At 32.2% G+C, this 18122-nt stretch overlaps 1 protein-coding gene across 1 annotated transcript in view; it reads right to left on the bottom strand.

Moving 5' to 3' along the window:
• Window positions 1-5622: 5622 nt before the first annotated feature.
• The window catches only part of LOC127701653 (microphthalmia-associated transcription factor-like), a 31442-nt gene continuing 18942 nt past the window's right edge, over window positions 5623-18122 (bottom strand). Inside the window, exons 3-8 of the mRNA XM_052205681.1 lie at window positions 16160-16393; window positions 15548-15649; window positions 15011-15179; window positions 12803-12878; window positions 9297-9444; window positions 5623-9014 (exon numbers count right to left, since the gene is read on the bottom strand). Of these exons, the coding sequence (XP_052061641.1) occupies window positions 8739-9014; window positions 9297-9444; window positions 12803-12878; window positions 15011-15179; window positions 15548-15649; window positions 16160-16393 (1005 nt within the window). The 3' untranslated portion in view covers window positions 5623-8738. The remainder of the gene's footprint in view (window positions 9015-9296; window positions 9445-12802; window positions 12879-15010; window positions 15180-15547; window positions 15650-16159; window positions 16394-18122) is intronic.

Raw genomic sequence — 18122 nt, 5'->3', positions numbered from 1 at the left:
GGAGTTCTGTATCTATCACACATGATGTCATACAATGTGGAGTTCTGTATCTATCACACATGATGTCATACAATTTGGAGTTCTGTATCTATCACACATGATGTCATACAATGTGGAGTTCTGTAATGAAGAAGTGTACCATTTCACAGATGCATTTTGTCAACAAAATAAAAGACTACAATCGAGACATCGATCATTTGGAGAAATAATTTATACTATACGGGACAAGGTTTTTTTTCCTGTCAGTTTTATTTGGGAGTGAGTCAAGTGCTTTACGGGTTGTTTTAGTCAGCAGGAGACCAAAGTTTAATAAAACATAAATCATTTGAATAAATAAACGAAGAATGTGTCCATGGGAAACAGATGCCCCCACATGTAAATATGCAAGGTCAATGTACTAATTCATACGTATTGACGTTTTGTTTGCTTTGAAACTTAAGGACATTTGTTTCGGTATGTTGTCATAAGAGATTGCTTGGGTGTTTGAGTGCTCTCTTTGTTCAATAACAAACAGTAATGGGGTAACTCGAGAACAGTGTAAGTTACGCCACCCGTGCTTGATCTGTGTTTGGTAGTATAAATAAGCACATTTGGTTGTGGCAAAATAAAGTAAGAATGCGGAAACGAAAAATTTTGCAATTTTTCCATTTATAAACGGACATATCTCAAGAATGGTGAAAGTGACGCCACCCAAATTTGAACTTGATCTGTGTTTGGTGGTAATGAGCATTATGTATATGTTTCAGAACATTTGGTTGAGGCAAACTAAAGTTCGAGAATGGAAAACAATTTCGGGACGTACTTAAGGACGGACGGACAAGGGTAAACCTTAAAGCCCGCGCCACTCGGCGGGGGCATAAAAAATGTTTATTTATGATGTTAGACTTTCAGAAGCTTTTAACGGTTTGTATTTCAGAAGTTGCACAATGCTTTGTTGGTAAATTATTAAATGTGCTAAATTGTCTACTGATCTTGCAAGATATGTATGTCACTGTGATTTTAACATGTAAGCTGAAGTAGGTGAATATCATTATGGTATAACAGCAAGCAAAACATATGTTTTTATCTCACTGGTGTCTTTATGGAATAATTGCCTGTGGAATAACAAAAGACTCCGCCGTTCCTTTATGATAAGATCACTTTGGAACGAAGCGCAAGCCCTAAGTATTTACTAATGAATACGATATCAGCTCAATAATATCAACAGGCATAGCGAAAAAAAAACCAGACAATAACAATTTTCAATGAAATTTAAAAGTCCCAAAGGTGAAAAACAAAACACGAACTCAATCTGTAACTACTATAATTATACACCAGGGCCACAGTTGTGGTTCCTTGTATTGTATGCCCTTGCTGGTAGTGTTGGTGTGCGGTAAAAAAAAAAGAGCAAAATATATATACATTTGCTGAACGTCCAGTTGCAACTATTTCATGTATATTCAGGACGAAAACTTAACAGTATTTACAATTAGGTATATAGAATATAAGTTCTGAAAAGTGGGCTGTCAACCTGGATTAAGTGTGGCAATTTCGACTGCCAATTGAAAATAAGCCAATGCATGTTGGATAGGGGTAGGAATTTTTCATTGCAACATGCCACCTACAGATCTCTAAAAGATTTATTTCAAGGGTTTTATTATGTGCAATAAGCGTGGCACACTTATCCTACACGAGGTATCGGATTAAATATCCTTATTCCGACAGGACGTTGCTGCTTTGCCATACATCCAGTACAGCCAAACGGACGCACTTCTGTGAATGGGTTTTATTGCCAGATGATAGAACTGAGTCCAAAGTGACTATATGTTTATACAAATAAATGTCAATCATCTATATATATGGAAAAAAAAAACAAAAAAAAGATATTTTGTTGTTAAATAATGGCGCCGAACTAGTATATGGCTGTGTATTCGTTGTAAAAATTTCACTTGACGCAAATCAAATGAAACTAGAGGCTCTAAAGGGCCTGTGTCGCTCACCTATATTTTGGAACCAAAAAAACGAATATGACATTTTGACAATTGAGGATAGTTTTTATTTTTATTTTTAATGACAGCATTTTTCTATTCTTGTTGCTTTTTGCGCTATTAGTTTCATACTATATACACGCCATCTTGAAATTATTACGTAACAAATATTGGTTCTCATTGGTTGCCTTATGATTTGGGAAAGATTCAAGTGGCTTGAATGAGATATAGAATTGGGAAAATGTCCCGGACAGAAAACGATATTAAATACGAACAAAAGTACATTATGGGTATTAAAGATCCGATCCAAATTATCATTTGACTATATATGCATACAATAAAAATTACCATCTGACTATATATGTACATTGTATTATTAGTTACATGGTGTGTTAGTGACCTAATACGATATATATGTAAATTCCATATGGGGTGAGAGCGAATCATTGGGTTACCGTCTCATTGAGGCATACCCAACATAGTATAAGATATCTCAATTTTAAATCATTGTTCAAACGAATTCTTATTTACTACAAATAAGGGAGTATACATGTACTGTACAATTTATTTTGAAAATCTGCAGACATCCAAAAATCACACAATCTATCTGCGGTAATTTTTTTCAAGTAAGGGTTTTTATTTGGAATTGGGACTCAAATGGTTACAAAAATTATATCCATTTCACATGACAATAGTAGTACTTAGAGACTGCCAAACATACCATATATATATATATGTGGAAACTAATGCCCTATCTTTTAATGGGTTTCCAAATGGATTTTACTGTTTTTTTAGGAAATAGTTGCAAATAACAAACAATCTTTGTTACATCTTATTTTCATAACAATTTTTAAGTTTGAATAGCATAGACCACATTGGAAATTATAAATAAGAATGTGTCCAGATATTTCCATGTTCAGTTCACACTATAACATAATCAGTGAAAGAGAGGCGAAAGATACCAAAGGGACATTCAAACTCTTAAGTAAAAAATACACTGACAACGCCATGGCTAAAAAAGAAAAGACCAACAGACAAACAACAGTACACAAAACAAAACATAGAAAACGAAAGACTGAGCAACACGAACCCCAACAAAAACTGGGGGTGATCGCAGGTGCTCCGGAAGGGTAAGCAGATCCTGCTCCACTTGTGGCACCCGTCGTGTTGCTCATGTTAGTACAAACCCGGTAATAAGTCTTAATTCGGTAGGTCTCGTTCGGGGAAAGGGGGACGGAATTATAGTTACGAAAATTGGAACATATCCGCTATCATCTGTGGAACGGATATTCCATAACTGTCAACCAACTCGTGATGGCGTCCGTTAAATTTACTAAAGGATGACTTCAACTTCACCACTTGGAACTCTTGGTTAAATAGCTTCCTTGTGAGCAGCAACCCTCTATCAAGGAAATCATGATAGGAAAAACAAGCCCTGGAATATTGTATCAACTGGGAGATATATACTCCGTATGCAGGTGCTGCTGGAATGTTGCTACATGGAAATGGAAAGTTCACAATTGGGAAGCTGAAATCATCCGTTTTGTCGTAAAGTTGTGTTTTCAACCGGCCCTCATTGTCAATTTCTAGATGTTAGTCAAGATACGAGGAAGACTTAGCTGTATCTGTTGTATCCTTTATCTCAAGTTCGCTGGGATAGATGCGTTCAACATAGTCACTATATTTAGAGTTATTTAGTGAGAGAACATCATCTACATAGCGGAAAGTAAAGTTAAAGGATACTGCTAACTTCTTTTTTTTTCCCTAAGAAGTTCCTGTATGAAGTCAGCCTCATATGAACAAAGGAACAAGTCGGCAAGAAGAGGAGCACATTTGTTTCCCATGGGAATGCCGATTGTTTGTTGAAAAACGGGTTCTCCAATCTCTCAATCAAGAAATCAAGCATCTTGATAATGTCAGTTTCAGATAATTTTTTTTGTTTGAGTCAGAGTGATTTTTTATAAAGTACAATGTATCCCTCCCTAAGACAAGATACTTGTATCTATGTTGGCCATTCTTTTTTATGAAACAAAGGAGGACCAACTCTTTCAATTTGTCTTTTAAGTTTGGAATGGGGAATACTTGTGTAAAGTGTAGAAAAGTCAAATGTTTTAATACTTTTGCAAGATGGAAGAGACTTAGATTGTAGGTACTCTAAAAGATCTTTGGAATTTTTTAGTATCCACATCTGATTCAAGCCACCTCTAGAATAGGTGGTTTCACAATGACTTTGAAGCCCTGCTTTGATAGCTGATAAAATTGATGCTAATAATTTAGAAAGAGGTTTCGCGGAGCACTTGGAAGACCCAGCAATATAACGTTGTTTGTAAGGAAACTTATGTAGTTTGGGTATCCAATAGTGATGGAGGATCCAGTTCTTTATCTTTGGTTGAAATTCCAAAGGAATATAAAACAGACCTATTACTATCCAGGATTTCCTCCCTGGTAAGTGTCGTGGGTGTATATGTTGAGTTTCAAAGTGAATTGTCAATATCTTATTCATTTACCAAGCAGTTTATGTAATGTGATCTACACACAAAAATGATGTTGTTTGGGGCTTTATCTGCAGGGACAACAACATATTTGTCGTGGAGGTAGGACAGGTGTTTTGCAACATTAGGATCTTTAAAGATTGATGTAGCATGGGCATTCCTATACCCATTCAGTTTTTAAATTCTGATTTGTATCAACGACCTCACAGCCATAATCCATTCAGAAAGAGTATCTACGTCTTCTTTCTTGCATTTAACCTATTGCCTGGCATAATCCTCGACTGAATCCATCAGTATTTTGAAGTTGCGGTTCCAATTGATGGATTTAGGCTCACATTATTTCGGGCCTTTGGATAACACATTTCGCAGAGAAGAGTCATTGACAATGTTCTGGTCACCAGTAATAACGTGGCCAGCTGGATTATATATGAATAAGGAACTAGCACAGGTGCAATCAGGAGGTTTAGACTTGAAGTCGTCAATATTGAGATCCTGCAACACATGTTTGTAATTGAAACTTTGCAATTGGTTTGGTATAAGTATAAGAAATGGTAGGTACGGACTGATCAGTGAAACAGAAAATCTTGGTCAAAACCCTCATTTTGCATATATTTTTAAAAGTTGATATCATGATGAACATGTATACAAGTTTCAAGTTGATGTGACCACAACTTGATGGTAAACTACGGTAACCCTAAACTTTAACCTGATCTGAGCCAGACGAACAGATACACAGAAGGGAAAACGTAAAGCTCCCTATTATTATTGGCCAGGAATAAAATCCTACTTAGTAATTTTATCTCGTGGTCATTCATATTAAATAGAGACCAAATGGGTTCTTTAAACTCACAAGGATATTTCTTGCAATATTGGGTTGTTAAGAAGCCATAGCCATCCTGGAATTTGGATAATTGCCAAAATGATAAAGATGTGGAACCATACTACAAATTACCTCTCACAAATGCTTTTGTTAAGTAGTTGATGGCAAACAGAATTTTATTTTCTAAGTCAAACCATTTCAGCTTTATATGCCATACATTAAGAAAGGTCTACTTAAGAACTAGTTCTAAATCTGGTTTCATTCTACCAAATGTTTTCTGGGATATGAGAAGTATCAGTGTTATAATTATTATAACCCATTTGTGCACTAAATTGTAAACAAGTTTTATTTTCAATCTTTTATTCCATTCAAGTAATATCAACAGTTGTAGTATAAAATCTAAAAAAATCAAGACTCTAACTCATTAACAAACAACAAGAGGATAGAATTAATCATACCATGTATTAATATCAAAATGTCTTATTTGTATGCTATCTCTCTTGTATTAGCACCAACAGTTCTCTCCCTTTTCTTCTTTTGTAAATCGAAATACTAACTGTCAAATTACTGCATAGCTTTGAATAAAACTTTATATTTAAAAGTAATATTCTAATAAAACTTTGCATTTGAAGGTAATATGCAAATAAAACTTTACAATTTTAAGGTATCTTCTTCAAACCATCACATCAAACATGGTATTTAATTCTATCGCTCTCTTTATCAACAACAGTATTTTAATCTTTGTATCATTTTAACATTAGAATTATATTATCTACATCTAAAATACAATCATTTATAAAAGACATTTTGTAACAATAGAAACCCCTTGATAACTTAAGTCCTTTTCTAACAAAATCATAATTTTGAAGCCTTTTGACTGAAAAATAACAAGAAATTATTCCATAAAACTTTGGTCTCATGTAAACGTGAAATTGATAAAATTTACATTCCTATGAAATAAACAACATTGTAAATGTTTTCAACAGAATTTTTCCAATTGAATAACAGTAATTATAATCATAATCAATTTATACAACCATTTAACTTTCTTTTTACGAAATGCTGTTGAGTAATAATAAAAGCTACACTTTTTGTTAATCTTCATGTCTATACAGACCAGCAACTCTTTACAAAAATCTTACCATTGAAATTTGTTCTTAAGTTACACTGAGTATTTCAAGACTTGCAAGTTTTTTAACTGGTAAGAATTTTTGGTGAATAGAGCCGCAGTAACACCAACTGATAACTGAACATTCTACAACCACCCACTGAACTCAAATGTCATTAAATTTGAAACCATTCATTTAAAAAAATGTAGCAAAATACTTCTAGTTGTATCAATACTTTTTGTAAGGTTTCATTCTCTTCCAAAAGTAATGGCCTTTTGACGAACAGTACTACAACAGATCTACGTATTCATGCACAACATTTATTGTGGGCAGTCAAAACTTGAGGTTTAAATGGTTACCTTGTATAGTCAACATGCAAAATGAAAACCTGTATTAAAACAACAGCCTCAACAGGGCGACTGAAGATTAAATATAATTGTTTTTAGAATAACAAGACAAAATAAAAATTTTGAGTTTCACTTTCCCCAAAACATATTTTTTGTTTCTCCTTTGCTGTGTGATATATTAATTGATAATAATCTGTCAGCAATGACACAATTATTTGCTGGATGATTAAATTTAAAGTAAAAAGTCTACATTGCAAAAGTAATGAGAACTCATACAAAATTAAAAAGAAAATGAGTACAATTAAACAACAAATCATATACATGATTAAATTTAAATAAGTTGTTGAAAATTGGATATTACATTCAATCATCTTAATGAAATTACTTATACATTCTCAACTGAAATGAAATTATATACAAATGGTGTCCATAACTTTTTTAATATGATGGATATTTTGATTTTCCAATATTTGCCTCTAACCTTTTCTCACAGCTCCCATTGTCAGCTACCTTGGTTTCAACACCTAATGTCATTAATGGCGAACAGCTAACATACACCACAGCATTCAATTCATACATTTTTTTTTAAATCATACTAGCCAAATCACACATTATCCAGTAAAAATTTGTCCTCTTAAGTCTTATCGATTTTAGCACTTTCTTTGAAAATAAGAGAAACAGAAATTTCAGAGTTAAAAAAAAAACATAAAGTTTAAATCTTCCTGTTTCCAGCTAATTAAAAATTAGTGAAATTAAAGTCTCTGTCAAGGAAAATAAAACCTTACATGCAGTTCAGTAATAGCTGTCACACAGATGCATTTACATGATGACATATATTATATATTTTTATCTGGAATGGATATTATTTTTTGTTTAATGTACAAATAAAAAATACAGTCAATATTTATGAAACTAAATAATTAATGATGATCAAGCTTAATACCTTCAACTATAGTTTGAAAAAATCTGTATTTCTATAATACATGGCGATGATAACTGTGAAAACAGTGAAATCTGACATAACCACAAACCTGTCCTAAGTTAACTTTTGCAGCAGGACGTACAATGATTATGAGTAATCTATTGTGTGTTAAGTTAACACTTGTCTTATCCAAACAATGGTATTCCAAAGATGTTTGGTTTAATCAGGTTTATTCCAAAGATGTTTGGTTTAATCAGGTTTATTCCAAAGATGTTTGGTTTAATCAGGTTTATTCCAAAGATGTTTGGTTTAATCAGGTTTATTCCAAAGATGTTTGGTTTAATCAGGTTTATTCCAAAGATGTTTGGTTTAATCAGGTTTATTCCAAAGATGTTTGGTTTAATCAGGTTTATTCTAAAGATGTTTGGTTTAATCAGGTTTATTCCAAAGATGTTTGGTTTAATCAGGTTTCACTGTATTCATCTTATGTACAAATTCAGCAAAAATTAAAAAATATCTCATAGCATTTAATGATGACCATAACAATCTTTGAATATTTCTGTGTAGTATTGCACTATCCCTAAGTCTATTGAATGATGACACAATGATAAAACTTGTCATTAGGTCACATTTAGCACTGCCAGATATCTGTTTAATGAATATATACATCATAACAATCTGATTATATACATATCTACATCTGAACCCCAACTTCAAACAGTTGGAAGACTCAATTTTAACAAAATATTTACAGCAAGGGATGTATTTGGGTTTTGGAAAATTCTGCATTGTAGATGTAGAGTGATAGATACTTTACAATTTTGTAGTTGATGCTGATTTATCCCAACCATTTAAGGCACTGTAGACCAACAAGTCAGCTTTATATTTCTGGGCAAGCCCAAACTATAACTTAAGTACTTCAAATTGTGAAGAATAAGTAATTTTGTGTACAAGTTTTAAGACAGGTCTAAATTAAGCACTTGAAAAAAACTGTACAAATACAGAACAAATCGTAATGAGTCAACTGATTAACGATATGCTCATGTAAGAGAGCTTACACATGATCTCCAATCATTTCTCTTCAGCAGTTGAATAAATCACTAGAATCATTTACGGAATTAGGACTGACTGGGTTTGATGATAACATAGGATCTCCGCTGACAGGAGAACTATCGTCCATAAAGTCTTCAAAAGATCCATGAGAGGATGTCACTATCACAGCAGGTGTTTGTTCTATTTCTTGTTCGTAGGAATGAGAAACTTGAAAGGCAGATTGTGCTGACAAATTGGCTAACTGATCCATATCATCCTTCATACCACTTGTCATTCCACTAGCGTTCAATACTAACTCAAGTTGCTGAAATAAAAAAAATAATGGTTAACTAGAGTTACTTCCCTTGGACCTTACAAATGAATTTTGTCACCAAAAATGTAAACGTAAAAAAGTAGAATATCCAACTTCATATGTTTTGGGTGCATTTTTTTTTATAAATTATAGAAAGGGTGGTTAACCAATTTTTTAAAATGTCTTTAGATTAGGATTGGACAATAAAAGTTCTTAAGCCACCATTTCTGTTAAATAAAATTCAAAATCTTAATTTCCTAATGATAAAGGATCCTGTTATAAACTTTCCTTTACCTGCATCCTCAACATCATTTTCCTGTTAGCTGCTTCCATCTTCCTCTGTCTATCTTCCACATATTTGAGTCTTTCTTGATCTCGCCTGAGTTTTCTGATGTAGTCTACTGATGCTTTCAGTATACTGCCCTTGTTTTGTCTCATGTCCCTTTAATGAACAACATAGAGCATAAGTAGGAGATCAAATATAAGAAATCATTTAAACTATATTATAATATTTGATCAAATTCTGGATTCAACATTTTTCATAAAATACTTTTTTAAACCTCAGGCAACCAGAAATATATACAGCTCTGTTCTTACAAGAAGCAAATGATAAAACAATGATATTATCCTCATAACAGTGCCCTTTTTATAAAGCCATAAAAATTGTGTAACGGTATACCAAACTGATTGAAAGGGCACTTTTTGTCAATGTGAACGAAGCTATAGACAAACATCAGGATGTATGCTCATTTAACAAGGATAATTTTTGTCAATGTGAACAAAGCTATAGACAATCATCAGGATGTATGCTCATTTAACAAGGGCACTTTTTGTCAATGTGAACAATGCTATAGACAAACATCAGGATGTATGCTCATTTAAAAATGGCACTTTTTGTCAATGTGAACAATGCTATAGACAAACATCAGGATGTATGCTCATTTAAAAAGGGCACTTTTTGTCAATGTGAACAATGCTATAGACAAACATCAGGATGTATGCTCATTTAACACTGCCTTAAATGTTTCTAATACAAACATCAGAGAATTCATTTCTCATTCTGAATTAAAGACATTTTTTGCAAATCGATATTTTAAAACATTGACTGTCTACCATTTTCATCACTTTTAACAGATCTATCAAATCACATTGGCTTTAAGATAACAAAAGTTATCTCCCCTTAATATCACTGCAATGTGGTACACATAGAAACATAATCCAATGCAAGATGCAAGTATCACATATATATCATTAGGACAGTGAACTTTTCATGAATCATTCTCTCCAAAACACATGTTACTGTTGTTTACAAAACAACCTGTCCTGTCTGTAGGACAAATAATAAAATAGTACATCTAACTATTGATTTGACATATATCTTTAGTCTGTTTACAACAATATTTTATAGAGCATCTGTTGCTATGAAACTCATTTGACCCCATATTCATTGTTTACAAACATATTTATGAAAGCTTGGCTTCTGCTGTTACAAAATATGAATCATATATAAAAGCACTTATCACAGAGATGAAATATATCCCAAATATCTGCTTTGCCTTTTTTATAAGTTATTTTAGTCTCTTACTCTTTAAAATAAGTCTCCTTGGACTTGACTGGAGAGGGGGAAGATATGGGAGGGGGTCTTCATTTCTGATTGCTTTAACTTTTTAAGCTCTATTTTGGAATTTTGTTGCTCATTCTCCAATATTCTTGATTCTTCCATTATTCGCTATTCTGTAATCCCTATCTAGACTCTCATTAACATGTACATGTATATTTCTATGCAAATTTATTGATCCCATATTTGAAATCATTCCCAAAAGGTGTAAAATGTTAATATATATAATTTAAACATGTCCCTAACTTTGGTTCATTTTTAATTCTAATATGCCGACCTACTAAATCAGGATATAACAATACACATACATAAATATTACAACTTTATTTAAAGTCAAGGGTTTAATAAATCAAAGTTCTCAATATAATTTGATCAAAATTTATTAGTTTGATTGACTAGGAAATCTTAAGTGTAAACTGGTGAATAAAGTGATGTAAGGAATTCTTCTTTGTCCTACTTAAATAAAATATGTCAAAATCTGGCCATGACCAACATAATTGGGAAGAAGGAAATTAACAGGATTTGTTGCTTTTGACACAAGGACTTATTGTTTGGTGCACAATACATTTACTAGTTCCTTTTTATTGTTACATTAAATGACAATTTCACAATGCTGACCCCCAAGCTTTTGTAATTTTATCTTATCAGTAAATATTTCAATTCTCTCACAATGACACTATACATGCAGCTATACTTACTGCTTCATTTCTGGTGTAATTTTTTTAATGATCATTATACTTTAAAATGCTAAATACATAATTACTTGATGACCACGCCATTATACAGAATGTCAGTGAGGTCAGGGAAATTAAACTATTTTCTCATTCACAGCAAGTCAATATTGATTTTAAACAATCTACCTAAGCTTTATACTGTGGATTCATTTACATTTCGTGGATCAAGGAATAATGGAATCATGGAATTTCGTGGATATTTGATTTTGTGGTTTAACAAAAGCCTGCATAAAAGGTTATTGAAAATGTGTACTTCGTTGTACATCTAAAATTGTAGTTCACCTGTACCCACGAAATTAGTTGGTGTCCCACAAATAATAATAAATCCACAGAAACTAGATAACACCGTGTGAGAAGACCTTATAGATTCATTGTTTTGATCATTCCTTTAGTTGATCAGAACTAATTGTATCACACATTGTTACTGGTCTGGAAATCTATCTTACAATCTATCATAAGACTATTATCATAAGGTACAGTAATGTAAAAGTGTGCCAACAAGATGTATTGTGAGCTTCTTTGCTATTTAAGACAGTCTCTATTTTGCAGTAAATACATAAATCTATCAATTTGCATCATCATTTCAAATATATGAAAGGTTATGGCAAACAGGAATAGAACGTTGAGGGAACTTAAAACCTCTCTCAGTATGGCATATTACTTGTAGTTGTTGAGAAAAATTCAACAGAGCAAGAGAAAAATAGAGCTGCACACTTCAACTGACGCGGTCAGAATTACCTGATTTTGTTATATGACAAGCCCACATCCCATGATGCATCAAACATACCAACTTTGGTCGAACTTAGTTCAACACTACAAAAGTTATGTGCAGGACACAAATCAGACAAGGTTTTACAATCAGAGGGGCCAAAGTCAAAATCAAGGTCAGAGTGACCTGACTTTGGTATATGCCACACCCCCAGTCCATGACACAACTGTTTATCAAGTTTGGTTAACTCAAATTTTACAGAACAAAAGTTCTGAGCCATACAAATTACAAGAAATAGACAAGGATATAATCTATAAGGGGTCAAAGTCAGACTGAACTTAATTGGTATTATTCGTTCAATGCTACAAAAGTAATGCAACAGACAAAAAGCCAGATGGACAGACGGACGGACAGACAAGGTGGTTCTTATATACCCCCTCCCAACTTTTTTTTGCCAGGGGTATAAAACCAAAAGTGCTTTTTGCAAGGAATACATTATGACTTTAACAAGCATTTAAGAGCTTCAGATACACTATTCAACATAAATTCAGAAGATGGATTTCAACCAATTTTTATGGTTTTCCTTTTACATTTGTCCAAAACAAAGTCAATAGCATGCAATTTGATTCTTTTAGAACCATAATTTTAATACGCCTGATAGCTTGAGTAATGTATCAACCTGTTTATATAGCATCCCTCAAATATACCTCCTTCTATAAACCTAATGTATGATACTTACGGATCTATAGTCTTTGGTAACAGTGTTCCTAGTTCTTTTATTCTGTCATTTATATTAAACCGTCTCCGTCTTTCAACTATAAAAGAGGAAAAATAGAACTAACTTAGTGATCTTAAGTTATTTTAAATAGTCAATTTACAGGAAAAGATGACTACTGTGAATTCATTATTTTACGTGGTGTGGTATTTTACGTTGATTTCGTGGATATAAGTTAACCACAAAAATCAGAGTTAAACAAAATCCAGATTTTCTACAAGGTTTTATGCAGATTTTGTTAAAACCACAAAAACAAGTATGCATTTAAAAAATACAATTTTTCCTCTATCCATAAAAATTGGAACCCACAATGAATCAACAGCACTACAGAAATAAGCATGTGGGGTATGATACAGCAACACAACAACACAAAAAATAGAAGATAACATACTATCTTCAACAATAAACAAGTGTCTCTATATACTGTGTCAAGGTCTAAATTGCCCCTAGTCTCGAAAAAATTGTGAATGTTGGTAGATTAAGAAAACTTCTTCTTAAGATGTTTCATGTGGTAATAAATCATTTAAAAAACTTATTTTTAAAGTTTATTGCTATACAGATTTGTCACAATAGATTTAAGGACACATCCCCACTTAGATGACTTCCCGAAATACATTCAATAAATACGAAAGGAAATCACTACTTTGAAGTACATGTATGAATACATACACTTATTTGAGGACAAAGTCCTATCTTTTATGAAATGTAATTTTAAATATTGTAGAAATACCTAACTTGTAAAAATAGAAAAGCATTATGAAATTATCAACAGAGTACTGCATAAGTTATTTGGAAAATAAGTATTAAAATGAACAGCTTTTCATAGCTGTAGAATGATCTAATTTCCTAAAATTTATTTAAATATTAACTGGAAATGGAGAAAATTGTACATTATCTAACTAGCAAAATATACTTAACCACACAAATAACACACCACATCTTACATATATAGTACTAGTAGTTTCACAATTTCTTGTAATTGCAACAAGTTGTAGAAACCTATTATATTTCAGCATAACATTAAAATTAATGAGGCGTTTACAAAAAAAAAAATCATTTTAATGGTGACAATGGAGATTTCAACCACAAAAGTCAAAAACAAAAGTCTTAGATAAGCCAATTTCAAATTGATCATCAGACAAGAATTTGATTAAGAAACTGAAAATCAAAGTCATTTCTGTTGCTTTCAAGTGAAAAGATACACAGGACCTACCTTTTCACCAATTTGGCAACACTTTTTTTGTTTTTAAGTTTAAAAATGTGTCTTTTGAAATGTCCAAAATTAAAATTAAGTAACTCTCATTTTCACAGAATTTGGTGTTTATGACTTAAACGTTCTGTGTAAAAATTTTGACTCATTTCTATTATTCTTAAAAAAGATAAATGCAATAGAAATTTTCATTCCAAAGAGATTAATAGAGATGGTGTGTTTCTTCAGTTATTGAGCATATATTACAATGTAGATTTTGTCCTTTTTGTCGAGCCTGCGACTTTTGTTGCAAAAACAAGACATAGTGATCCTACATTCCGTTGTTGGCGGCGGCATCCACAAATATTCACTCTGTGGTTAAAGTTTTTGAAATTTTGATAACTTTCTTAAACTATCCTGAATTTCTACCAAACTTGGAGAGAAGCTTGTTTATGATCATAAGATAGTATCCAGAAGTAAATTTTATAAAAAAAAAAAATCCTGTTTTTCCGTATTTTACTTATAAATGGACTTAGTTTTTCTGCCAGTTAACATTACATTCACTCTGTGGTTAAAGTTTTTAAAATTTCAATAACTTTCTTAAACTATCCTGGATTTGTACCAAACTTGGACAGAAGCTTGTTTATGATCAAAAGCTAGTATCTAGAAGGAAATTTTGTAAAAATATATTTCCTATTTTTCCGTATATTACTTATAAATGGACTTAGTTTTTCTTCCAGTTAACATTACATACAGTCTGTAGTTAAAAGTTTTTAAAACATTTATTAGATTCATAAACCATTCTGGATTTTTACCAAACTTGGACAGAAGCTTCTTACAATCAAGTAATAGTATCTATAAGAAAATTTTTAATAATTTTTTCCCCATTTTTGTTGAGCCTGTGACTAGCAGCAAAAGTAGGCGAGACACTGGGTTCTGTGGAACCCTTACGAATTTTTACTTGTACAACCAGTTTTACTTACTTTGATTGTGGTTATCCTTCTTTTGTCTGTCTTTCTGCCACATTCTGGCTTCTTCGTCTGTCATAAAATCTGGGGTTGTGGTGGGCGGAAACTTGGCCGGGCAAGAAGATGGCTGGTTAGAATTTTCTCTTGGTACTTCATATATGTCAAATAAATTTGCATGTGGCAACTGCAATTATAAATATCGTTTTTGATTAAGCATAATAATAAATCTAGGACTTAGGTTGTTTCTGTTATGTAGCTTTTACAGTTTAACATTGGAATCCCATATCCAACATCTCCCCCCCCCACCCCTGCATTCAAAAGTAAATATCTTGAGTCATATCCTATCTAAGCTGGAGCTAAAATATTTTAAAAAATCCTCAATTTTATCAGATTTTAAAAAAGATTGCCAAATTATTAAGTATTTCAAATTCTGATGACTAAAATGTATTACTCAGACTATATGTATGAATAATACATATATCAAATGCATCACAATGATATAACATGCGTCGACCGGAAAATACATAAACTGAATGTAAGTGGTCCACTTACAGTAGATGAAAGATGGTCCAGAGTTGGTTCTATAAGGCTGAGATCACTGTCCATTTGAGGATCAACTGTTTGTAAACTAATTAACTCATTAATCAGGTCCATCTGAAAAAAAAACAATAATTGAAACAGATGTTTTTAAAAGATATAATATGTCCATCTAGCTTTAATTATTATAATTTAAAGTCATATGAAACAAGTTCTTTTATACTAAACTAAGTCCTCTATTGACAAATTTTTACATTTATTACAAATTCATAACATATAATTGACAGAAATTTCATTTAGTGAAAACTTTCCCTGCTAATCAACTTTCGTGTTTTAGTGCCCAGATGGACAGATGTACAGAAGGACGGCGTGGGCATAAAAATTAAGTTACTGTGGATTCTCGTTTATTTTATGGGTACACATTTTCGTGGATTGAGGAAACAGTGCAATTTTGTGGATATTTGATTTCATGGTGTTGTCTGCATACATTTCAATAGAAAATTTGAAATTTGTTGAAAATTTAAATTCAGGGTTCCCCTGTAACCCAAAATCCACAATCATTGGTATCCAATTATTAATAATGAATCCACAGTATTAGCTTGATGGCACCACTCAATATATACTTACGTCTACCATATCATTGGACAAGGCTGAACTACTAAGGTCTGCCGACAAAGGACTTTCCTGGTCCAGTGGGGCACTACCACTGAGTGTATGTAGAGGCTCTTGTGAGTGAGTTGAGACTGGAAGAGACTGTACTGATGTAACTTTGCCATGAGGATTGCTAAGGAACATATGAATTTGTCGTTTCTTGCTCTCTTGGACATGGAACTGAGTGGGGTTTTGTAACTTTGACTCGACCTGCAAAATAAGTGAACCTATTAATAAAATTATATATAAATTTTAGAAAATTTTTACTTTATTTTTCCTAGTTTATTAATCAATTTGATTTTCTTGCGTTTAAATTTTCATTGAAAATGATAAATCAGAAACATGAAAAATTACCCATATCAAAATATGTGTGACCTCTGGTGCTTACCCAAGATTTCTGAAGCTTGACTTCCACAATTTTTCCATATTTACTTATTTTAGAAGCAGTTTCTACACTTGACAAAACCACAATTTTCATTATATATGTATACATATATTTATTCCATACAACTTCTTTGTCCAAACTGGTACAAATTATTTTTTCAATGGCACAACAGTGAATAACCTCATCGAGCAGTGTGCAGGGGGACAAAAGTTCATATTAGACAGTTAAGAGGTCTTCTTGATGTACCATTAGGATGTTTAAATCAATCTACATTAGTTAATACTCTTTTAAAATGCTGACAATATATTTCCTGATTTAAATTTCCTCCTTCCTGTTTAAACCTTTTCATCTTTGAATAATTAGAACTTAAATTTGAGGTGGCCATGAGGAAAACAACTGCTGCAAATAATGATTAAGTTTAATTTTTGACTTACCAGGAATACATAAATATAATTTCAAAATTTATATATATTCATATATAACTTTCAGGATATAACAAATTTGTAAGCAACATACGGGATCAGGCAAACAGAGATATTGAATTTTTAACCGATCAAGTGTGAAAGATGAATATTAAAACAAGGTGCAAACTAACTGTACCTGGCACTGCCATAGAACAAGATAAGTATAATTCACCACAAAATTACATACAAACCAATGAAAATTTAAATATCAAGCTAATTTTTCTTTTTTCTTTTTTTTTTGGGGGGGGGGGGGGTGCTTTTGGGACTATTTAAGATGTTCTTTAAGATTAAGTAAGTGTTTTTTTTTTCCTGTTATAACAAGAGGTTGCCAACATTGTCATACCAAGACTACCAAGACTACATGTCTATATACACTGTATATACATACAAATAAAAAAAATTCTCTTTGCAAGATATTATGGGTCTACAGGTTACAAGAACAAAAAAGACAAAATTTAAACAAATTCAATGTTATGAATTCTAAAAAAAAAATAACATTTCCCTAAACTTATGTTCTTACCTTTAAGCCCATGCTGACTAAGAATATTTCCCATACAAAGTATCTGATGAAGGACACCACCCCCTCATTAATGATACTTGATACAAGACAGTTTATCCAAGGCTAACAGCCTAATTACTATACAAGTCCACACTACATAGGCCTTGACATTCAAATTCTCACAGGTTATCTAAAGTTTTTATAATCTACAGTTTTCTTCTCATCCCTACATTCATGCATGTCAGTGATTTTATTGTTAATTTTTGTGTGGATATTTTACATGGGAACTTGTTTACAAACCAGATATAAAGCCAGTTAAATTCTTCAGGCATTTCTAACAAAAAGTTGTACTAATACTATTCAGCATCCATGTACCATTTTTTTTAGAAATGCATGAATACGATTACAGGGTACATATATTTATTCATCTGTATCAGCCATGAGGAAGACTTAGCTCAAGAAAAATTATTTCAGACTAGATATGAAGATGCTACTGATGCATGGTCAACAAACACTAAACATTATGGCTTGTGTTTATATTATTCACTCATGTTATATTCCATATTTGAGCTGTTATCTTTTGTATTATCA

This window comes from Mytilus californianus, unplaced genomic scaffold (genome assembly GCF_021869535.1).
Source record: "Mytilus californianus isolate M0D057914Y unplaced genomic scaffold, xbMytCali1.0.p SCAF_1, whole genome shotgun sequence".
Lineage (NCBI taxonomy): Eukaryota > Metazoa > Mollusca > Bivalvia > Mytilida > Mytilidae > Mytilus > Mytilus californianus.
This window is presented reverse-complemented; position numbering and strand designations above follow the sequence as displayed.